The 24,205-nt window shown below is 32.5% G+C and overlaps 5 protein-coding genes across 6 annotated transcripts; 4 read left to right on the plus strand and 1 right to left on the minus strand.

Moving 5' to 3' along the window:
* Positions 1–8,962: 8,962 nt before the first annotated feature.
* Positions 8,963–10,649, plus strand: LOC108861358 (cell wall / vacuolar inhibitor of fructosidase 1-like). Its single transcript, XM_018635202.2, has 2 exons — positions 8,963–9,163; positions 10,266–10,649. The coding sequence occupies exons 1-2, from the start codon at positions 8,963–8,965 to the stop codon at positions 10,566–10,568; spliced, it is 504 nt and encodes a 167-aa protein (XP_018490704.1). The 3' UTR covers positions 10,569–10,649.
* Positions 10,650–11,187: 538 nt separating this feature from the next.
* On the plus strand, positions 11,188–12,050 carry LOC108860271 (cell wall / vacuolar inhibitor of fructosidase 1-like). Its single transcript, XM_018634170.2, has one exon. It carries the CDS (start codon positions 11,416–11,418, stop codon positions 11,965–11,967), a length of 552 nt encoding a protein of 183 aa, XP_018489672.1. The 5' UTR covers positions 11,188–11,415; the 3' UTR covers positions 11,968–12,050.
* A 359-nt stretch (positions 12,051–12,409) lies between these two features.
* Positions 12,410–14,574, minus strand: LOC108861359 (uncharacterized). 2 transcript variants are annotated; one of them, XM_018635205.2, is made up of 4 exons: positions 14,316–14,574; positions 13,062–13,735; positions 12,838–12,973; positions 12,410–12,742 (listed from the first exon to the last, which is right to left on the minus strand). In XM_018635205.2, exons 2-4 carry the CDS (start codon positions 13,525–13,527, stop codon positions 12,682–12,684), a joined length of 663 nt encoding a protein of 220 aa, XP_018490707.1. In that variant the 5' UTR covers positions 13,528–13,735; positions 14,316–14,574; the 3' UTR covers positions 12,410–12,681. The 2 variants fall into 2 exon arrangements, with proteins under 2 accessions (XP_018490707.1, XP_018490708.1); XM_018635206.2 differs by lacking the exon at positions 14,316–14,574 and adding an exon at positions 13,828–14,298.
* Positions 14,575–17,528: 2,954 nt separating this feature from the next.
* Positions 17,529–18,742, plus strand: LOC108861360 (uncharacterized). Its single transcript, XM_018635207.2, has 2 exons — positions 17,529–17,805; positions 18,222–18,742. The coding sequence occupies exons 1-2, from the start codon at positions 17,622–17,624 to the stop codon at positions 18,515–18,517; spliced, it is 480 nt and encodes a 159-aa protein (XP_018490709.1). The 5' UTR covers positions 17,529–17,621; the 3' UTR covers positions 18,518–18,742.
* Positions 18,743–22,650: 3,908 nt separating this feature from the next.
* On the plus strand, positions 22,651–23,773 carry LOC108863464 (uncharacterized). The gene is made up of 2 exons (XM_018637897.2): positions 22,651–22,924; positions 23,324–23,773. The coding sequence occupies exons 1-2, from the start codon at positions 22,732–22,734 to the stop codon at positions 23,605–23,607; spliced, it is 477 nt and encodes a 158-aa protein (XP_018493399.1). The 5' UTR covers positions 22,651–22,731; the 3' UTR covers positions 23,608–23,773.
* The last annotated feature ends 432 nt before the right edge of the window (positions 23,774–24,205 follow it).

A 24,205-nucleotide genomic window follows, 5' to 3' on the forward strand; every position in this document is an offset into this window, starting at 1 on the left:
CATAGAGAGTACATACTTTGATTAAGCAATATCAGTCATCAAAACTATTATGTGAGAAATCAAATTTTGTGATCATACAATGCAAACACAGGATGACAAGTTCTCCACACTTCACTTTATTATATCAATGAAATTTCAGATCAATTGAAAAATCAACAAGACATGAGTTTTAAAATAAATCCTTACAAAAAAAATTCCGGTCACAAAAATGAGTACTCGCCTTTTTGAACATAGGTTACAAACAACCAATCTATATTTTAGGAAAAAAGTTTAAAATGGGAATAGGAACTGTTGCATGTTACTTTTTTAGATAAAAATTCCAAGCATACAAGTGAACATATATGTTACAGTTATACGGTCCGTCATTATTTTCAGTTCAATGTAATCTATATAATCGATCGGCAAAGCCATCTGTGGTAAGCTTCAGTTTTTAATGATGCATATAATGAGTAAATCTCATGAAAACTAAGATTATAGGAAACCATAGATGAAGACTTTTACTCCTAAGTATTTTGGGGATCAAAACGACTTTTGAAAGGCAAAAAAATAATACACCTATTATTTGTATAATTTTTAAAAAGGTCTATGAAAAAGGTAGGTTACAAAACTAAATATAGTTAAAAATCTGTATTAGTATGCCTATGATCCAAAAATAAATTTCTACGGAAAAGTAAACAACAAAAATATACACTGCATTATGGGTCTGACTGGTTTTCTCGCTACCATCCGCAAATGCAATTTTTGCGGCCGGTAGCGGTTGACAGTGTTTCAAAACCGTCATATAAACCGTTACAAATCGCTTTAAAATGTTCTGAACCTCTTAAAATTAAAAGTTGGTTTCAACTAGCGTTTGTGGTTGCGGGTAGATAAAAAAATATAAAATTACTTTTTTAAAATATCTTAAAACTAAAAAATTAAAAAGAAATTTTATAAATAAAAACATATACACATTTTATGTATTAATTTTTAACTCACAAACAGTATCATAATTTGTTTTATATAAACTTTAAACTAGCTATTCATTAGATTTTTTATAAAAATTAATATACATACATATATAAAATTAAAAAAAATATTCTTTTAAAAGTTTTAATATAAATCTTCAAAAATTATTAAAATTATAACTTTCAGCTAATTAAAAATTAAATAAACAAACATATTATTATTATTAATCATATTATATTAATAATTATTATATTTTATTACAATATTATGTTTTTATATTTTTATAATCTTATAATATGTTTATATTAGTAATTTATTATTAAACCGCTGCAATATCTCATAATCAACTAGTCACAAATATCCTTTAAACACAACAATTTTCAAACGTTATACCACTCAGACAAAACGCTACATAACGTTTGAAACCGCAACCATCCGCATCCACAAATTCCTGCATCAGCAACCACAACCAATGCGTTTGAACCATTCAGATCTTATATATATGCAAATTAAAACAGATAGTGACAAAAAATAGTAAAATGAACCCATATATATTGTTTTAACATGAAAACTCGTTGTTCAAAAAAAAAAAAAACATGAAAACTCGAACACCGGAACGATCCAACATATATACACTCGCCAAATATACACAACATACATTACTATGAACTGAAAAACAATCAATATAATGGTATCCAAGAAATGGCAACCAAAATTCCAAGCTATCGTAATAAAAATTTTGCTGACATATTACGTTTTTTTTTGTTAAAATTAAGGTAAACATATATTTTAAATATTTTAAAATTTTGACCAATAAAAAACGTGCTTAATTACTACCATTGTTACAATTTGATTAAACTATATTTAGAATCATCTCGATTATGGGAACACAATTCCCTGTCATAGCCCACCAAAAACGAGCATTAACACCTAAATCTATAGACACTAACCATAAGATATGAAGGGCCAGAGAAATGAACAGCTCCACCATCTACAACTACCAAAGTATCTTCTTTTAGGGACAAACAAGCCACGAATGGAGAATCATTGGAGATCCATCATGAGTGAGGCAAGCCAAAACTCACCTCCACATGCATAAAATCGTATAGGCAGTGGCTCCACAAACAAGGTAAAACACAGCTATATAGTTCATAAACAAAACAATGTAAATAAGGTTATCATGAATCTATAAAACAGGCAATCACATATTCACTACTAAAAATAAAAGTGAACATCACTAACCAGCATACAACCATTCTGTTGCAAATTTAACTAAACTTATCTCAGTTAACAGATCAGGGTCATGTCCAACGCATCACATCAGTGGTGAAATCAACAAACTAGAAGATGTCATCTCAGGCCCAACTTGAACCATCATCTCACAATTTTCCATTTTTGTCTATAAGATATTCCATGGTACAATCCTTTACACTCGACAAACGGACATACCTTCATGTGTATTACTTCTAACTTTTAAGAAAATAAAATAACAAAATGCTTGATTGTTAGGTTTAGAATGAAGCTCAATGATTTTTAGATTCTTCGTATTAGTCTCATACTAATTGCTATTTCTAAACTTATAATATCTGCATGCTTTCTTATGATATTTTTTTGCTGTTGTAAATAAAAATCACAAACCCATCAGATCAATATTTATGATTTATTTATCATTCTCTTTTGATATATTCAAAAATATTCTCTTCCAATTTTTTGTGCAGATATTGAACTTAATGAATGATGTGTTGCAATTTGTAAATAATAGCTTTGGGTAGGCCTGCGACTTCGGTTTTCCGAAACCGAACCGAACCGAACCGTCGGTTTTCGGTTAACCGAAGTTTTAAAAAAAAATTCCGAAATAAACCGAATAAAATTTCGGTTCGGTTCGGTTCGGTTATCGGTTTTTTTCGGTTTTCAATTTTAATTCCGAAAATAACCGAATTTTTAAATTTTCGGTTAATTTTGGTATGATTTTTTCAAAATAATCGGATATTTGTGGTTAAATTCGGTTAATTCGGTTTAATTCGGTTTAATTCGGTTATTTTCGGTTCGGTTTTTCGGTTATTTTCGGTTATTTTCGGTTTATTTTGGTTTATTTTCGGTTTTTACAATTTTTATTTTTTTAAAAAAAATTGAAAACCGAACCGAACCGAACCGCTAACCGAATTAATTTTCAAACCCATACCGAATTGAACCGAATTGAAAACCGACCCGAACCGAAAACCGAAAAAAACCGGTTCGGTCCGGTTCGGTCCATTCGGTTCGGACAAAAATCGCAGGCCTAGCTTTGGGTCAAAGGAGATCATCAACAGAACATTAATAAAGTTTGAGATCGAGCCTTAAAAGTTTGCTGAAAGATGGGTGACTTCTTACAAGTTGTAGCTGCTGTCCACATAGGATGGATACTGTATCAAGTTCTTCAACTTTCAAAAGAAGGCGAAGGAGAATATAACCTTTGTACCATAGTCTTTGGAACTTGTCGGATATTTGTAATTTTTCTTTTATTATTATATATTGTTTCTATTTGGTTAGTAACAACAACAATAATAACAGTTTATTGGTAATTATATGAAAGTTCTACCTTTTCAGACAACATGAGCACCCCATCAATTTAGGTTTGACATATTTATTAATCTATCTTTTTCACCAAATCGTATTAAAAAGGTTAAATACTTCATAAATCATTTTTATAATTGATTCATTTTCAAAAAAATGAACTTTTTTTTGAACAACATTTAATGAAAACTTAAACAGAATATTAAAACTTAAACGTAAATGAACTTACTGACAGTAATATGTTAACATATAACATTCTTTTACGAAATTCAGGTAATAAAATGCAAAATACATAAATTTCAAAAACGGATAGAAATTTCTTATAAAGAACAAAAAAAGGGAAACTATATGATTGTGTAAATGTCATGGAATTTGATTTCTATTTCTGATTATAAAACTCAAACATAGAAAAAATAAACAAAAATGATATAAAGCAACCAAAAAATATTACAAATATAACTTAATAATACATAAATTATAAAAACAATTAAAAATATAAGAATAGAAAAAATTGTTTACTATTTTAATTTTTCTGTTTCATTATACTCAAGCCGCGTAGAAAAAAAAAGAGTGAATCTAACTGAAACCTTCTCTTTTTGGTCACTAAATTCAGACATATAGAAATTAAAAATTTGATAGTAAACACACAACAAAAATAATGATCAAAACATAACCTTTTAAAAATATATAAAAGGGAAAAACAGAAACAATTTAAATTTAATGGAATACATAATATAACCAGAATACATAATATAACAGAAATACATAATTTTCAAAAATATATAAAATTTCTCTTACAAAAAAAACTCCTACTCTAAAACGTTCTTGAAGACATAAATCAATATCATATCTATTATTTATAAATTCAAACCTAATATACAAATAACAAGCTTACAAAAAATATAAGAATATAAATCACAAATAAAATATATCCCGCCCGTAGGGCGGGCCGACCCTAGTTAACATCTAACAGATAAATTATCCGGATAAGTCACATAAGTCCAGTTATTTTTAATGGTCCTTTGTTACTGAAGCTAGTGGACGGCTAAGAAAAAGTGATTTTTATGTTTTTGTGTAAATTAGTATAGTTATAGTCTGACTTGTCCAATATTTTACATATTATCTAATATTTTGTGTTAAAATTACCGGCTAATGGATTCTGTTGATGGTTATGTCAGTTAGTAAATAGATATTATTTAAAGTATATTTAACAATTAATATATAAATTATCCGGATAAGTTATATTTAATGGTCGTTTGTTATTTTAGCTAAAATGTGATTTTTTATATTTTTGTAAATTAGCATGACTATATTCTGATTTATCCAGATATTTTACATTATTAGCTAATATTTTGTATTAAATTTACCGGCTATTGGATTATGTTGATGGTTACGTTAGTTAGTAAATGGATATTGTGTAGAGTATACTTAATTACTTAAGTATGATTGAACCACTAACTAACCGATTTATAAATGTACAATGTATAGATTGTTAGAAGTAAAATTGAATGGCTATATTCCGATTTATTCGGTTAACTGTAATAAAGTATAAAAATAAAGAAGATAGCTGGATAATAATAAAAGTGTTAGACCAATTCTTTTTAAATCTGTATTCCTTTATATTATCCGGCTACGTATGCTTTCTCAATTATATTAGTCGGTTAACACGATAGTTATCCGACTATGCATGTTTTGAATTATCTGGATACTTTCCATGTTAGCTGATATTTATATTTAAAATTATCGGCTATTGGATCGATGAATGATGGTTATGTCTATTGTTAGTTGGTTTGGAACAATTCATAACAAGTTATTTAATTGTACTGTATGTGTTCGTTTTTTAACCGGCTAACTGTAATAAAAAGGTCATGTAAAATGTAGTACACGGATTCCTCACCAATAGAAAAAAACAAAACAAAAGGCTAACTTGATGGAATCTTTAATAATATACATATGTGTTAGGCTGAGTTGATGTATCAGGCAGACTCATGTTGGGACTCACTAACTATGATCCTGTGGCAGTTGAGACTAGCTCATGCACATAGTAATGCATGATGCCATCAGTAAACAGACGGACTACTCCTCCATCATCTTCTGCCGCCAGACTTCGTCATCGTCTCCGGAAGCCTATTTTCTTCTCTTCTTCTTCTTCTTCATCCTCTCTCATCTTTTTATTTCTTCTACCTCCTCTTGTTCTTCCTCCTCTTCTGTAGCATCCTGGATCTTCTTCATCTCCATTGACTGAATGAAGGCGCGAGTTATAGCAAAGGTGAGGGAACGACAAGCTGTATAAACGTGAAGTGACGGTGTGACGCCGTGACGGTGAGCTTGAACAGAGGTGAGGTAACTGTGTAAGGACGAGCTTGAGCAGATATAATGGTGTGATGGCGTGACGATGTGATAGTGAAATAGCGTGACGGCGAAACTTCACTTAGTTTGAAGAAAGCGCTCCGACGGAGTTAACAATGAGAGTGAGGGGAGATGAGAGATGAAATGGTCGATTTTCAAACAAGAAGTGTATCGAATGTAGTAAAAAGAGAAATAACTCTCTCCTGACAATTATCTCTTCGTGATATAAAGAGAGTAGTGTTTGTGTTGGGAATAGGGACAATATTGACATTAAAAAAATACACATCAGCGAGAAAGTCCAAATTTCATCCTTGCAAATTATGGGATTATATTTGTATATGCACTGCAATTTCTCAAATTTTTATCTCAAAACGTTACAATGAATATAACTTTTTCTGAATAAAGCGGACCAAACAATTAGATAACTATGATAAAATTGGATTATTCTCATTTAGTTTTTGATTGGATTGTGAATTTTATTGACTGTGGCTGTTCATAACCTTTGATAAAATGTATGTCCGTAAATAGTAAAATTTCATAGAAATGTTAAGTAATTTAATGTCATCAGTGAAACCCTTAAACTTCATGAAGAACCTCGTCTTTTATTGAAAAAAAAGAAACTTCATTTTATATATCTGTCAACTGAAAACAAAATTTAAATTTTCTTACTCACATTCTTTTTTTTTTTCTTACTCACATTCATATTGCCACTTTTATCATTATGCACATTTATCTGAAATCAAAGAAAAGAACCGAACATAAAAATAGAACAGTTTAACATTTGCTTACGCTGTAGTTTCAGTCTCTGCATGTAACAAAAAACTATTAATACAGTAAAGTGATTTATGATTAATATAGTAATCTCAAAGCAACAAAAAAAAACAAAACAAGTTATCTCATGAACTGCTTTTGCAGAATTAAACTCAGCAAATGCAAAATCTTTTGATTTTCCTTCTTGGCGTAAAGGCATCCTAACGTCGATGTATAGACCAATTCCATTAAGAAATTTCTTCTGCAATACAAATGAAATATTAGTCAAACAATTAGAAGAAAAAAAGATCAATAGAAATAAACGTGCTTACATATCATCTTCTGGCACATCAAGGATAGAATCGACATGTATAGTGTCCTTTTGGTCTCCTCTTCTCGCCATTGTTGAACTATTTTTGCTCCCTGTTTGAAAACTTTTAACCTCTCCACCTACATTGCGGAAAGTGAGTTCTCATTTCTAGTTAATTCATTTAGTCGACATTTGATTGTTTTTTGTTTCATTTCAGGTATGGGGATCTTGCTATCATCCACTATCGGTTAGAGAAAGGCAATGGTGAAAATGAATTGAGGAGAAAAAGAACGTGGAAAAAAACATAGAGGAGAAAGAGGAACTGAACTTAAAGGAAAAGGAGAATGTAAACGTAGAAATGAAGGAAACGAAGCATCCTAAGTCAAAATTAAAAGCTACCGACACTGATGGAAGATTAGAGACATTTGCATTCTATAGCAGCAGCTCAGATTCTGCTGAATCTTCTCAACAACAAAAGGTAAAAACAAAAACTTCTATATACTTTAACTACTTATTGGGACAATTGATATTTGAGTTGTTGTTGTTGTTTGAGACAGTCGTTTTAGGTTCAGACTCAAGTTCATCCTCTTGGGTTTCAACACAAGAAGTGGCTTTTGTTAAGAGTTTATTTTGTTTTTTAAGACCACTTTGGAGTTTGGATTTTGAATGACGAATAGAAATGATTTTTAAGTTTCCTATGCAGAAAATTAAAGCTGATATTATGCTGTCTTTGCTAAGCAAGAGACTATTGTTATAAAAAAGTTTTTTTTCTTGAAATCAAAATGAAAAATAACTATCTTGTAGAAGTCCATTTTGTCTAATAGTTTGATTAAAGACTCGTTAATATTTTCACACCAAAAATTGGATTTCATAAGTCAGTGGGCAGTTAGACGTGAAAACTAAATCAAATGTTGCTATACAAAGTTCACGTGAATCTTCTCCAAATATCTTAACCAATTCGTAATTTTTCTGTTTTTTTTCACGAAACTCCAAAGTTTTCTTTCACAAAATATTACTATATCCTGCCATGGTAGTCTCACCAAATATTAATCTTCATTTTTTTATTTGATATTAGGGTGTATTTAAAGACATAAAAACCGTTTGTGAATCGTTTTGATATTGTTTTTTTTACAACAAAGGCTAATCTAAACTACAAACATTTTGGGAATCGTTTCTAATTTTAAAGTGGGCTTTTCATAGAGTAGAAAGTTCTTCAGGTTTGTCGACGAAATTAATTTTTTATAATTTTTAAACTACTTAAATTATAGATATATGTACATAAAGTAATACTCCTCGTAAATTTGAAAATATTTATGTTAAAATTTTCACATATATTAATAAAAATTAATTACATTTTTGATTTTTTGTTTTTGTTAGTTTTATTTATTTCTCAATAAAAATTTAGCATTCATATTTTTAGATTTTAGTTAATGTTGTAGTTTTAAAATAAAATACATTGATTAAAGCTGGAATATCAATCTTTTATATGAAAAGAAAAAAAACTAAAATATCAATCAATTGTATCATTGTATGAGCAGGAAATAATAGTTCATATTTGTAGATATGTATAAATCAATCATTTTTTTAAAAAGAAAAAAAACTAAAAACTCTACCATTTATATTTTTAGATTTTAATTTATAATTTACTGCGATTAATTTTCAAAAATATACATATACCATTTATAAACTGATTTCGGTCAAAGACCTTTGACATTCTATAACCTCCACTATAGTTGACAAGAAAAAACTCCATTATAAAATAACAGTACTACGCCATTCTCGTTGACGAAAAACCATGAACATTGTCGTATACTCCACTAGCCAACTTTTATTGTCATTCTTGCTGTAGTTAATTATGTATTTGACTAAATAACTACAGAACGAAATCATAAATGTGCAATAAATATATTACGTCTATCGAAGCCAAGAAAACGTTTCAGGATAATCATAAGATTCATAACTAGTCAGTAGTCGCACCGAAAACACTTATATATACAATTCTGCGATTAGGATGATTCATTAACTATACTTCTTAAGTTCCAAAGGTTTTAAAAGATGAAAATGATAAAGATAATGATAATAGTGACGATGGCTATGATGATGGGAACTGCGAAGTCTGCGATGGGAAATATTGTAGATCAGACATGCAAACAGACACCTGACTACACTCTTTGTCTCTCTCTCCTCAACTCCGATCCACGTAGTTCCTCAGCTGACGTCGTCGGCCTCGGTCTCATCCTCGTCGACAAAATCAAGGTCTCTCTTACATAATCTTTCTTTTTTCAAAAACGTAGTATTTTCTACGCGTGGCTATGATTTTGTAACAATATGAAGTTATGTAGTGTGATTATCAGAGCCGGTTGGGGTTTGAAACTATTAACAAACCTATATTTTTGTATAATTATTGTAGAGCCGAAAATATATACATATACAAATGAATTACTAAGACCATCTCCAATGTATTTTGCTATTTTCACCTCTAAAATAGAAGAACTCTATAATAGAGGTGGGATATGCTCCAATGTATTTCTCTAAAATAGCAATTTCTATTTTATAGAATAAAAAATAGAGGATTGTTATTTCTTCCTCTATAAATAGAGGAAAAAATAGAGATCTCTATAATAGAGGAAGAAATAGAGGTGGGTTGGAGCATTTTCATCTCTTTTTTTTTTTGATCGAAAAGCCATTCATTAAAACAAGAAACATCAGTTACATGGAGTAGCAGAAATAAGAGAATGCAGAGCAGTCTTTGCTAAGGTATCAGCAGCCACATTCGCTAAACACGGTACAAAATGAAAACAGATAGATTGAAAGGAGAGAGCCAAGATTCTGATATCATGGATAATCCCCTTCAAGACAACATTCTGATCATGAGACTTCAGGATGAGAACGAGTGCCTTTGAGTCAGTAAAAACATTGAGGCAACTGACATGATAAGATACAGCTGCAACTAAAGCAGCTTTAACCGCTAGAGCCTCAGCCACTAGAGCCGAGGGCACACAACGCCGGTGAGAGGAAGAGCTTTCAACCATGGAGTTCGTCGCATCGCGAAGGATCCAACCAAGTCCACAATTACCCGATGCTGATTCTCAAGCTGCGTCTGAATAAGAAAACCATGTATATGAATTAATAACTGGGATATTAGCAAAAGGGACCACAGAGCATGGTACTGAAGATTTTTCAGGAGCATTTTCATCTCTAAATGCTATTATAGAAGTGAAAATAGCAATGGATTGGAGATGCTCTAATAGACGCATATTTCATATCAATATACCCAAGACTGGTTCTGGCTATTATTACCAGACCTCTGGGGTTCATAATCATTTGATATGAAGACTTCGTGTGTTTATTGTTGTAGGCTCTTGGGACAGAGACTATCGGGCAGATCAACGTGGCGTACAAAACTAAACCGATGCTTAAGCGGGAGTTGGATGAATGTAATCTAAGATACAAGACGATTGTAGAGGCCGACGTCCACACAGCCATTATTGCTATCAAAGGAAACCCTAAGTTCGCCGAGAGTGCAGTTGTTGACGCTGGCATTGAAGCCTCCATCTGTCAAGGCGGTTTTCCCGAAGGCCAGTCTCCCTTAACCGATTCGACCCAGAAGATGGTCAAGATCTGTGATGTAACCAGAGCCATCGTCCGAATGTTGCTCTGAATCCTTTTAAAATGTATTAAAATAACAATAACGAGAATATTGGTCGAAGCTGTTATCTTACTAGAAAAATATGTTATGGAAGTGATAATTAAGTTGATAAAACCATCGATCTAGACTTGACAAACAGAGTATATATTTCTTTCTTTTTTTTTTTGAAAAAGCGCAGAGTATATATTTCTCGTACCTTGATTTCTGCTATAAACTGGTAATACCAACATTCACGAGGCAGACTGACTAGAGAAGGCAGCCCCACAATATATATTTCTCTGTTAATAAGTGAAAAATATTTAAATCAGATGAAAAGGTAGTAGTGTGAAATGTATCATGGTTTTTTCGTTTCATGTGGACCGACTCACAAAGGACCTAACCTATTCACCAATACCAGTGTAGTACCACACAACATCTACTTTTCTTTCTTATTTTTGGCCAACAACCACCACATATCCATGTTTACGTATATGAAAATTAAATATCAATCATTCAATACACGTATAACATACGAATACTCGCAACAAAGTTTGTCACGGGTGAAATTGTAAGAACAACTACAAAGACCTAATAATCACTAGTAAGCAAATCTATCTAACCTTCATATCGATACAAAACGAGTCATACGTGACATTGTGACGACGACACGTAAAAGCATCCGTCTTGGTTACGAGAAGAAAAACTAAGAGTTGTAAGCTTTTAACATTTACTAATATGTATATAACAAATTTAAATAGCAGCTATATAAGTCTAGAAACATAGGTAGCTAGTAGCACTCAAAACACACAAGTATTAACTTTAGAGTTATTACACATCAATATTCTTCTCATTTTCTTTTCAAAATTTACCATCGCCGACTATGACGAAATCCTCCGCCGTCACATCACAACCGTCTCTATACCTCTTTCTCCTCCTCCTCTTACCGTTGCAAGCTCAATCCTCAGACGACCTAATTGACACAGTCTGCAAACAGACCCCGTTCTGCGACCTCTGCGAAGCCTGTCTTCGCCCTCTCACTCCCTCTCCTTCCGATCCCAAATCTTTAGCCTCCGCAATGGCCAACGTTGTCCTCGGAAACATGACCGATACCTTAAGTTATATCCAATCTCTGATCAGACATTCTAATGATCCCGCCGCGGAGCGAGCACTGGCTCAGTGTGCTGAGCTGTACCGACCTGTGGTCCGGTTTAACATTCCTCAGGCGATCGAGGCAATGCAGCGAGGGGAGTTTGGCTTCGCGTTGTATGTTCTCGGAGACGCCGAGAAACAGACTGATTCTTGCCAGAAACGGATCAATAGTACCATGGCCGACGATGAAAGCTCGGTGGCTCTTACGACTAGAAACCAGCTGGTTAAGAATCTTTGCGACGTGGCCATTTCTGTGATTAAATCTCTAATGAACAGTAGTTAAGAACTTTGTTTCTTTCGCGAGTGATAGTTTATATGTTTGTAATTAATTTATATCTACCAAGAAAATGATTATTAAGCACTTTATAGTTCAGTATTCTTACATATATATTTGTTTAGCTGAGGAGTATATAACTCTATGATTTATTTGGTGACTTAGTGGGGATTTAATATTGGGACCACGAAGCATCCGAAGACAGCAACGCAACAGAAATAATAGACATTTGAAATATACACACACGTGAAATCACATGTTCAATTAATTTTGCACAGCATTAAAAGTGGTCTCTAAAGCTCAGTGGGAGCGTCTAGACACAGCCACATGGATTCCGAGTACCAATAATATGATGATTTCATTTTTTTTTTTACGTTTTGATCTCATCAAAGTTTGAATACTTTTTTACATCCGTTTAAATACAACATATCTACTACTAATACGATCTTAATTTGCATCATAATTTTATAGTAGCACATCTAAAAAAGGTACATACACTGAATAACGCGACAGTAATTTTATTATTTGTAACTTCTCTTAATTTTACTTCAAGAGGAATATTACAAAACTATAGTGTTATTGTTTCATAGCCGCAGAGAAAGCAGCCAACTTTGCCCAAAAACTTTATCGGTACGAGTGTATGGTTCACCGACAATCTAAACCATAAAATGGTTTGGCCAACCAGTGATGAACCTGTCCAGTTCTATCTCTTTGGTTTACGCTTCATTGTGAAACTCTATTCATGCTCTTCTCATTCTCCAAACCGGAAACCGGTTTCAATAAACTGCGAGTACAAAACAAAAGCTAGGATTAGAGATTATTTCAGACTAATGAAAATATAATTGATCTTCTTAACCAAGCTGAGAAACAGCAACATACTTTGGTAATCTCCTTGCTAAAACCGGACCAGTATAACTTCCATCCGGTTTGCTCGAGGACGGGTTCCCCGCATACTGAACCGAAACAAAATCACCGTTGGGTTTTCCGGAGCTAACGGCTGTTCTTGGCGACAAACCTGAATATTACAAACAAAACACAGTTAATGAAACTAACTGCAAAACGCTACCGCAATCGCAGTCGTAAGAATCAAAATCAAAACACACCTTGGAAAATAAGGACGAAGAAGAAAATAGCGGTGAGAATCGAGGCCAAAACATTGCCAAGAGAAGAAGCCGCAGACGCAGACGCAGCTTTGGCCGCTCTCGTTTTCTTCAATGCTTTCAAACGTTCGACCCTCGCGCGTTTCAGCATCGCCAATTCAGCGATCTCCTTTATCAGCTTCATATCCGCGGCGTCCAGCGACGGTCCACGCGGCGGCCGAGGAGGCTTCGACGCAGATTTCTTGCGTTTCTCCTTCCGGTCGCTCTTCCCCCATCCCGGTTTACTGATCGCACATTGAACCGGACTTGCATCGTTTTCTAACAAGCCGACAGTTTCTTCTCCGGTTTTCACCGGTTTGTTATCCGGAGACATCGGTAACAATGGCTTCTCCGGCGACTTTGTATAAACATTGTCGTAATCGACGACTCCTTTCTCGAGATCAACATCGAAATCGAGACTCATCCCCATGAACTCACCAGATTATTAACTTTTCAGACCAGAATCAAAGTTCTGAAAACGATCTCTTAGTTCTTGAATATGTAATCAAGAACAAGATCTGTCCCCAGTAGAGACGAAAGGACACACACACATACGCTCGTGCCGCCTTTAATAGCCAAAGCAAATTTAAAAAAATGAGTTACAGCTAACGCCTTTGTCTCCAGAAATGACTAAAAATCTGCAAAAAGAAAATCACAAACTTTAATTTTTCATCAATGACAAAAGGAAATACTTTAATTCTTAATCATAGTGCATAATATGGATAATTACCGAATCAAAAATCACGTGGTATAGATAGATAAAAGTCAAAAACATTAAAAGTAGAGACTAGATTAGAGGATTAAAGAGACAGAAAGAGTTTGAAGTTTGGTTTATGTTTTTATTAGATCTTGTCAAAAGTAGGTAACTTTATAGCGCATTAATTCCAAATAAATTATTTTATGAAAAATAAATACAGTATATACATGAGCACAGCTGTGTTTTTGCCTTTTTCCAGTGCCGTGACTTGGGGAGGGAATACATTTAAGAATTTAAATTAATAATAAGGAATTAAATAATTTTTCACTGAATTTACGAACCCAGAAATTAACTCAGAATTACTGACTGATGACTGTACATGAATGATGGATGAATAACATACTCTGATAACTTTAAAATAAATGGAAACCAAAAAAAAACTCTAAAATCTGAACGAAACTGGTGTGTGATTGAAATAGAAAAAGATTTGAAACTTGTTTTTGTAAGAAAGAGAAGGAGACCTAGATCCGATAGTGACGAGATGAGCTGAGAGACCGAGGAGAAAATGGCGGATTACTTGTCCCGCTTCAGACCGATTCGTCGAAGTTTCCAAAATAAATTCTTCAAGAGAGATCGAGATATATAGATGGTATTGTTGTGGGATATTCTTGATTACAACAACGAAATAAAGATTAATTATCTGATAGTTTTAAAACTAAGATAAAAGGACAGCAAATTTGAATTTGAAACAGATATAGAAGTGTATTGTGTTCGGACATGTGTTGATGTCCTAAATATAGCTGAGACTACGCAAGTGAGCTCTTCTCTAGCAAGGAAGCTTCACGTCACCGACGAATAGAGATGGGCCAATGTTTTATTTTATTTCTGTTTGATCCCTTTATTTTTACATTTCTTTGAGTTTGCACCCGTAAAATAAATTGTGGGCCTTTCTACTAATTATTTTCTTGTTTGTTTTACAAAAATGCATAAGCTCTACTAATACTGTTCTTGCCTACAAATATTTTGTTTTGAGGGTGCTTTGTTTTTTACATAAATACAAAATTCAAATTTTAATTTTTGTATGAAATTACAAGAAATTCAAGAGTCAAGACGAAGACAGAATCGGGTAGACAGAGACAACTATGGCGACATACATTGTCCTAAATTGAATAAACTTGGGCCCAATTTGATCACTATAAATCTTTCTGTCCCAGTTTACAAATATCTGAAAATGACGACTTCAACGAGAGTCGCTATGGAATATAAGGATTAGGTCCGTTAACTAACAAAACCTTTTCAATCAACCTCCAATTTTTTGATTATTAAAAACCATGCCAAAAGAGAAGCTCGTCAACGTCTTCAGTCTTCTTTGTCTTATCGCGCGTCAAATTCGTCAACAACCTCGTTTTGTTACACTTTTTAATTATTCTTCTCATTTAAAACGCACAAGTTAAACTAAATCTTAGTCAATAGTTTCACATGATAGTATATATGTTGTCTTAGGGTCTTAATTTTATGTGATGCTTTTATTTTGTTAGTATTCCGTTCCACTAGCAATGGTACAAAATCACTAGGGAGATCAAGTAAGACAGTAACGAATAGTGAAGGAAACTTCAGTTTCATGCATCACATTCACAATGAATCCAATAATTCTAAAGAAATTATAAGGCATGGAGGTGTCTGATTGGTAGGGAGCTCTTCACATCTTACTTACAGACAACATTTAATATAATCGGTCCATTTTCGAAATAATACCGTGACCCCATGAAACTGACTTGTTTACATATACGCACCTTAGTCTATTACCACGTTTATTATTGCAACATATAAGATCAATTTGGTGTATTTATCTTCTTATTTTCTTCTCAACGGATCACTATAGTTTACTCATTATGTACTAGATTAATTACTTAGCTAGGAACAGTCTCCCTATATCTAGAGATGCACTATCTTTAACGTTCTCATACCTTTCATTATTTTCGCTATGTATGTTCGTTCAACGTCCTGTATAAATATCTCTGTAATGAGAAATACGTTCACATCTAGTCTCTAGATAGAACGAAATAAGTTTTGAATATGCACAAATTAATCTTAAAATCTGTATAAAATTCCATAACAGGATTGTTATCCAGAAATTTTATTGTTGTGGGGGAACTGTGGAAAGAGACAAACGTGGGGATGTTTTTTTGTGACGAAGACCAGACCAGTCATATTCTGTCTGCCACGCTACACCGACAAATCCTTGGAAGTTTAGGGCCTATAAATGTCTCAACTATATACTTAATTGGGCTGAGAAGCCCGTTTTATACGTTTCGAATCCGGAACATTTCTGATTCGATCTTTGAGCGGTATACTTCATTGTACTGACATAGTTTTGGCTATTAATCTTGATGTATATCAAGATGGATTTTGATTGCGTACTTTGCTATACGTACTTAATAGTTGATCATCTAACTCAAAAAGCCCAATGTTAAAATCCAGTTTGGACTTCTAACTTAAAATCAATCGGTGATTATTAGATTGTTTCCAACTCTTTATATTCTATTGAATTCTTGATGTGAGGTAAAAACTTTTTTAATACTTTTCTTCGAAACGATGATTTTTATCGACCAAAAATTTTGGTATTTCAAAACAATTATATTTGGTCAAACGAATTAATTAAGATTTTTATATTCTGCCGAGTAGGATTATATTAATCAGAGATTTAGCGTATTTAAAGTCTGAACTGTGATACCATATGAAAACCGGGTTTGTTATAAACTTCAAACTAAAATTAATCGGTGATTATTGGAGTAACATTAACTTTTTATATATTAGTTAATGTCCTATTACATTCTCGATGTAGGATAATTTATCTCTAATATCCAAAATTGAAAATAAGTCGTTGGACCAATCTATAACGCAAATTGGGTGATGGATTTGATGCAAGTTGATTTGTTTTTTTCTTTTTCCCATTCCCTCCCCATCCCCCCTCCCTCTGATTAGGGGTTTGGCACTTACGACCACTCAATGGTGCCAATTGTTGAATTTGTCACCGTATCTTTTTCTTCATCTTTCCTGGTCAACTCTTACGTACCTTCTAGGCTCGATCTCTTGAAATATCATTTGTAAGATCAATGTATATTTACGAAAATGGTTTTACTTTTAGTACCAACTTCCAAAAAACATCAACTAATTGTTTTAGCTGTTCCTCCTATAGTTATGTTAATAAATTCAGTAGTTATTGTTATTTTTTTAATCTTGTGTCATAACTTACACAAACCAAAAATTGATCAGTTAAAAACCCATTACATTCGATATCTATGCTTATCGACAATTATTTGTTAAATATTATGGAAGACACAAGTTATGGTTGTTCTATCAAATTTATTTTTTTAAAAATATTTGTTCGGTTTGTAGAGGGTTAAAATGCCAAAGTTGAGGCTCAAAATTTCGTTATTTTATTTTTTTGTCATCAAACTCAAAGCTTCGTTATACCGGACTAATCCTAGGATATTCCACTGATGTTCAAGAAAGTAAAAATGACATTCCTTAGAAAAATTCACAGATATTCTTGGATGATAAATTGTATAACTTATAATGTTCGGAAAAATAATAATATAGAGTAGGTCTTTTTGTACTACAGGTGAAACTACATCTTTAGAATTCACGCTTAAACCTCTTTAAAAAAATAATATCAAAGTAAATAGGAGTGGAGAATCTATGGAACTTTTTCTATAAATAGAGCTGCAAGGGATCGGAAGACACTTAACCAGATCCAAAACCAATAGCAAGACAAAAAAAAGTCTTTTCTCTCTATACTCTCTACTTGTTAATATCCTAACAACATGGCAATGCTCACCAGAAACAAAAACATAACCTTCTCAATGGTCTTGATATGTCTAATTCTTGTGTCTACAATGGCTAAGGCTCAACTTGATGGGCTTCTTGGCAGGGATCGTAATATCTCCAGTATACAAGGGCGTATCATGTGCTCTATCGATGGTAATCCGACTTCCACTCCTCCTGCTGGTAGGTCTGCTTTCTCTTTTTGATCAATCATGCCAAACCGGCCAAATAAAATTTGCAAAACTTCTGCAAACCATAACTGGTTTTGTTGTAGATTTTGTGATAGTTATAGTCTTATAAATGATATATCATACAGACGAATTTTTTTTTTTAATCTGTATTTAGCTATTAGCCATTGACGTTAGTAAAATCAGGCAAAACATGTTTGTGAAATCAACATCAAGCAATATTTTTGTGAATACTTAGAATTCTAGATCGAATATAGTATGTTCAATACCATTTGTTGCACAATCAAAATGTTAGAGTCAAAAGAATGAAGTACGGACCAATTAATACAATCTTCACGGAATAATTAATTTTTGAGAATAATATTTGAAATCCCCCCCCCCTCCCTCCCCCCAAATCGTGGACATATACAGCTTCTCCCGTTATGCTTCAGTGTGGTGGAAAAAATGTTGCAACTACGAATACGGGCGTTGATGGAGGATTCACGTTTCCTTCCAACACAGTGTCTACGATCTCGCTTTCAGAAGTCATCTACGACGGTTGTAGTGCCATGGTCATGATCCCTCTCTCTACATGCAACCCTAGCCCTCCTACCAACAGACTCGTCACGGTACGTGCAGGTCCCATCGTAGTCGTCGTTTCCAATGAGAGAAACATGGATGTATTCAAAGAACTGGTCACCCCTCTAGTTGTCACCCTCTCCCTCTGATTTCAAACTAAATTAAGCATCCCTTCTTGATTTGGTTACGGTGTGTTTCCGTTCAGCTGTTTTATGTTTTCTGTGATGACCATTAAAGTTTGCTTGCGTATGCATGAATAAGGTCTACATAATAAAGCGTATGTATGTTCAAAGTATTGGTCGTAACTTCTGTTACCAGGTCTTAGTTGGCGTGCAAATGCTGCAATGTAATGAAATAAAATAATTTCCTTTTTATCGAGATCGGCTCTAACACGTATGCTTCTCGGAACGTCCATTACCTACACCATATCCACAAAACAAAAGATTTTTTTCCTTGAACGTTTAACTAATTAAAACTTTAGCCTTCGTTATAAAGAGAGCCGCGCGAAGGAGGGTCCATACCTGCTTTACTGCGTTCTTTTCGAGCCTATTTGATTTGGTTACTGTTATTAAAAAGCCCAATAAGACGATAATCGGACCCCATACCTGCTTCACTGCGTTCTTTTCGAGCCTATTTGAATTGGTTACTGTTATTAAAAAGCCCAATAAGACGAGGAGGCCCGTTTCTGTTGTAGACCTCCAATGTGGTACACTTCAAATTTAACATGTGTTGGACTTTGTTTTCTTTTCTCACTCCCTTCTTAACGTCTTCTGGTTGGATTAACCTATAAATTGTTTCATATTATGAGTTGGCAGAACGATGACGACTCTAACGAATTAAAATAACAGTCCGAAAGAGTAATTAACTTGCTCCAACTTTTCGATTCTGCAAGATAACTCATCATGTTCTTAAAATGCATTGTTTTTTTCATGACAACATCAAGAAATTTAGTCTTCTTAATAGAGTGTTTTGCCACAACATGATGTAAGTTATGGTGTCTAGTTATTGGATCACAAAGATTGAAAGAGTACTTTACAACTTTTTGAGACCAGTTTGGTAGTTCAATTTACAATTTGAAAATCGTATAATACAAGAATATGATCTAACAACTTTTCTCATTGTAAGTAAGTTATAAGATCGTGCCTAGAAATATCTTGCAAAGTGCAAAATTTAACACCAACTAAAAAGTAATATAAAGGAATGACAAAACTAAGCATGAGGGCATGACAAGAATTCAACATCCAAACACACGTACCTATTTCTAAATTTCAAATACAGTTCATATTAATTTGGCCTCATAACTAGGGATGTCAAATGGATGGAACTGTCTATGGGTAGTACCCATCCAAAATATAATAGGCGGTTATGAATAAGCCATATGTGAAGCGGGTTAAACGGGATAAGCCCACTTTTATGCGGAACAAGTTCAAAATATACTATAACCCTTTTTGATAAGAAAAAACATTTCAAAAATCTTATCTTGTTATTTACCAATTACCACCATTTACCTGAGTTTCTTGGTTCCATATGTAAACTCCCGAGTGGTTTTTTCAGGGTTTTTGAAATCTATCACAGTTATTGAGCAAGCACTCACCGTTACCAAGTGGACAACTTGATCGGTGGAGGGATCGTTTTTCTGGTTACCTGGAGATTCCTTAGAAAACTAAGATTTTATGTATCCTGCGGCATCCTGCGAACGATCTGGTCCCGTGTCGTTTCATTCACAAGATACATTCACAGTTGCATATTAGTCACTTTTGTGATGGCTAAAAAAACGAGTGATCCACCTCAAAGTCCAAGATTAAAATTAAGTTCATGGACCAATCTATAACACAAGTTGAATGGTGGATTACTCTCTCCCTATATCAAGAGCCTGCGTTGTGCAAGTTTCATTGTTTACCCCCCTCTATGACTCTATCCCATATGACTAGGGGTTTGACAGTTACGGCCACCCAAGAGTCACTCCACGGGTTCTTTTAGCTGTTTTATCATGAACTAGAAAGTTTTTTCTGCTATGGTATGTAATCAAATTTGTAGTTTAATTAGCTTCTGACTAAATTATTAATCTACATTATTGATAATATAGTTATTTTAACTTTTTAATCTATATTATTAAAACTAAAATACAAAATATAATTTATACATCTTCAAATAAGTTGTTACATTAATTATCATTCTATATTTACTCAATTAACCAACTTCATTAATTATATTATCATAATAATACATCACATTATTAATTAAATTACCATAAACAATAATAGCTCAGATTTTTATTTTTAGTTAATCAATATTAACTTTGTACAAATTATTATATAAATAAAAATATAATCAGTTTTTCCATACGGTTAAAAGTTTGGTTTAATCTGTTTTACCCAAACTTTTTTTATAGTAGTTTCAATCGGTGAAAAGCTACATAGTCAAATACATAATTCAAAAATATAGTTTATGTGAATAAAATAATAACTTAAATCAAAATAATAAAAACATATTACATTTAAGTTTTTCACTACATATAACCCTATTTTACTAAGTTTCATGCACCATGTGTAATTCGATAATAATTATAACTATTTTACTAAGTTTCATGCGCCATGTGTAATTAGATAATTAATTAATAAACATGATAAACTAAATAAAATGAAAATTTAACATTTATTATTTTTAATTAATGAAAACCTTCATAGAACATATCTAAACCGATTCAAATTGATTATAATTAATTAAAATGAAGTACATTTAAAAATAACCATTACTTCTTTTGTAATAATTAAATATGTGTCACTAATTTAATAATTATTATTAATTATTTATAAATCATTTATTTTGTTAGATTATTCTCTAAAAATTATAACATTATTTTTAACCAAAGTTACCATTATTCTCTAACCAGAATATTCTCTAAATAATTTTACAATAAAATTAACAGATTTATTTAAATGTGACATACAAAATTTAAATAATCTCATGTATATTATTAGTTCATTTCAAATAAAAATATATTTTTTATTAATATAAAGTTAATTTTCAATATATGTTAAGCAATTAAATGATTAATATTATTTAACATATACTCCCTCTGTTCGCAAAATAAGTGAGTTTTGAGGTTTTTACACGTTGATTAAGAAATTACAAACTTTTATTTTATTTTTCTCGTTTACATAAAAATAATAATGATTAAAGTAATTTCAACCAATAAACAATTATACTACAGAATATAAATAATTAAAAAATATTAAAATACATTTATTTTTTACCTAGAAACTTGAAAACATCACTTAAAATGGAACAAAAAAATATCCCTAAAACTCCACTTAAAGTGGGACGGATAGAGTATATATGAACTATAAGAATACTTATATTAAATTTTAATTTAATATATTCCTCAAAATTAAACACAGAAAAAATTATTTGGTTTATAAAACGTAGAGAGACACACACACACATATATATATTTATTAAGACATAATTAAATTTTACTTGACATAAACTATTTTATTTTGGAAAATATATTTATTAATATAAATAAACATATTAATTGGTATTTAGTTATAAATAAATATATAAAATATTTAATGTAATTAAAAATTGCTAATTGACGAACATGTTCTATAACCTATCATTTTCATTGATTTAGTATATAACAACAATATGAGCAACCAATAAATTACAAACAATAAAAATCAGAAACAAACACTCATATGAATACATGTCTGTGTAACCATTAAATATATAAGTTATGAAGAATTTCATATGTTTATTATATTGGAATAAACATCCGTGTGCACGGTCAGGATCTAATCTTTTCTTAAAACTTACACAACCAAAGAGGATCTGTAAGGAGTTTATCGACAATTATCGTACAATTATTTTGGTATACTAGAAAGCAAGATCTCTTGGTTGAAATAGTATGGAAGACAAGTTACTTTGTTCTATCATATTTAGCTAAACTAAATATTATGCGGTTTATAGAGGGTAGAGAAAAGTGAAAGCTAGGGCTTGAAGCATCATTACACCTTACATCCTACTAATCTCAGGATATTCCTCCGATGTTCAGAAACGAAAAATGGATATTCCTTGAAAATTACATAGATATATTCTTTACTAAATTGTATAGTTAACCTCGGAAATAATAAAATAGATTTTTTTGTAGTCAACAATTTACATGTTTAGTATTCACGATCAAACCACTTTTTAAAAATAAATATTTAATATCAAAAGTAAATTAGGAGTGGGAGATCTATGAATCTTCTTCTATAAATAGAGCTGCAAGGAAAGACACTTAAACCACATCCAAATCCAATACCAACAAAAAAGGGTCTGCTCCTTAGTTTCATATACAATCTTTAGCAATCTTAACAACATGGCAATGTTCATCAAGAACAAGAACATGGCCTTCTCACTGATCTTGATGTGTTTCATTGTGGTGTCTCCAATGGCTAATGCTCAATTTGGTGGGCTTCCTGGGACTAATATCCTCAATATACAAGGGCTTGTCACGTGCTCTATCAATGGCAGCGTCTCTACTAATGGGACTGTCATTCCTCCTTTCGCCGGTAGGTTTTACAATCTTCTGCTTTCTCTAAAGAGGCCGAAAAATTGCAACGATAAACCATAGGTGATAATTATAGAAGATATACATATTTTATTTATTATATATTTTGTGCAAATAATCACATATATTTAGTTATTTAGAAAATCAGATAAACTAGGATCACCAAAATATGGTAAACATGTTGCACACTCGAGCTTTCAGATTCAAAAGTATAAATTAAGCTACGTATACGGAGAACGACCAAGATAATACTCACGAAATAGTATTTATCTGTGAGTGTGATATTGACCCAACAATTAGTGTATATATATACATACACACAATTAACTGTTAAAATCAATTGGTTAAAATGTATACAAAATATTTGCTAATCCAATGCTGCATGCAAACAAACAAACAGGTGTACCCGTTGTGCTTCAGTGTGCTGGGCAAAATGTTTCAACTACGACTACGGGAGCTAATGGAGTATTCTCGTTTCCTTCCACTACAGTATTTCCGATCTCGCTGCTTTCCACACTCCTTGCCTCCGGTTGTAGGGTCATTGTCACGGCCCCTCTCTCCAGATGCAACGCCAGCCTCCCTACCAACGGACTCCTCACGGCACCGGTAAATCTCGTAGGAAGCACCGTAACCGGCGGCATCAGCATCTTGCAATTCGTCAATGGCCTCTTTAGGCTCCTCTAACTGATTTAAAACCAAGTATCCCTTCTTGGTTTGGTTACGGTGTTTTTCCTTTCTGTTGTTTTATGTTTTGTGTCATGGCCATTAACATGTATGCTTACGTATGCATGCATGAAATAAGGTCTATTATGCGTATGTCTCTACTTTCAAAGTATTGTGGTTGTAACTTCTTGTCCAGGTCTTCATTTGCATGCATAGTGCTGCAATGAAATGTAACGAATGAAAATAAAATAGTTTCCCTTTTATGTATAGTCTTATCGTGATCGCCTTCCGTAACTTGACCCGCATTCGGAACTTCCATTTCCTCCAAACAACAATACAACAAAAAAAAAAAAAAAGCAGCTCATAACACTACAGAAAAAGAACTGAATTGCATCACTTGGATAATGATACTACTTTAAATTATTTATGTATAAATGAAAAAAAAAATATAATTTAAAATCCATAACAATTTTTTTTTTGTCACTGAAAATCCATAACAATAAGTGATGTTATTATTAGATATAGACGAAATATTTGAAGTCTAGTTTACAAAAAAAAAAAGTACAGTATTTGAAGTTGGAGACGGATCATTTTTCCAACTGGACATATTCAAGGTTAT

Source organism: Raphanus sativus, unplaced genomic scaffold (assembly GCF_000801105.2).
Source record: "Raphanus sativus cultivar WK10039 unplaced genomic scaffold, ASM80110v3 Scaffold0088, whole genome shotgun sequence".
Classification (NCBI taxonomy): Eukaryota; Viridiplantae; Streptophyta; class Magnoliopsida; order Brassicales; family Brassicaceae; genus Raphanus; species Raphanus sativus.

Excerpts from the sequence above, each read along its gene's own strand:
- LOC108861358 (XM_018635202.2), top strand. The coding sequence starts at position 8,963 with ATGAAAATGATAAAGATAATGATAATAGTGACGATGGCTATGATGATG. Across the intron at positions 9,164-10,265 it reads TCCTCGTCGACAAAATCAAG|GCTCTTGGGACAGAGACTAT; the intron begins GTCTCTCTTACA and ends TTATTGTTGTAG.
- LOC108860271 (XM_018634170.2), top strand. The coding sequence starts at position 11,416 with ATGACGAAATCCTCCGCCGTCACATCACAACCGTCTCTATACCTCTTT.
- LOC108861359 (XM_018635205.2), bottom strand. The coding sequence starts at position 13,527 with ATGGGGATGAGTCTCGATTTCGATGTTGATCTCGAGAAAGGAGTCGTC. Across the intron at positions 12,974-13,061 it reads CTTCGTCCTTATTTTCCAAG|GTTTGTCGCCAAGAACAGCC; the intron begins GTGTGTTTTGAT and ends TGTAATATTCAG. Across the intron at positions 12,743-12,837 it reads TTAGCAAGGAGATTACCAAA|TTTATTGAAACCGGTTTCCG; the intron begins GTATGTTGCTGT and ends TTGTACTCGCAG.
- LOC108861360 (XM_018635207.2), top strand. The coding sequence starts at position 17,622 with ATGGCAATGCTCACCAGAAACAAAAACATAACCTTCTCAATGGTCTTG. Across the intron at positions 17,806-18,221 it reads GACTTCCACTCCTCCTGCTG|CTTCTCCCGTTATGCTTCAG; the intron begins GTAGGTCTGCTT and ends GGACATATACAG.
- LOC108863464 (XM_018637897.2), top strand. The coding sequence starts at position 22,732 with ATGGCAATGTTCATCAAGAACAAGAACATGGCCTTCTCACTGATCTTG. Across the intron at positions 22,925-23,323 it reads TGTCATTCCTCCTTTCGCCG|GTGTACCCGTTGTGCTTCAG; the intron begins GTAGGTTTTACA and ends ACAAACAAACAG.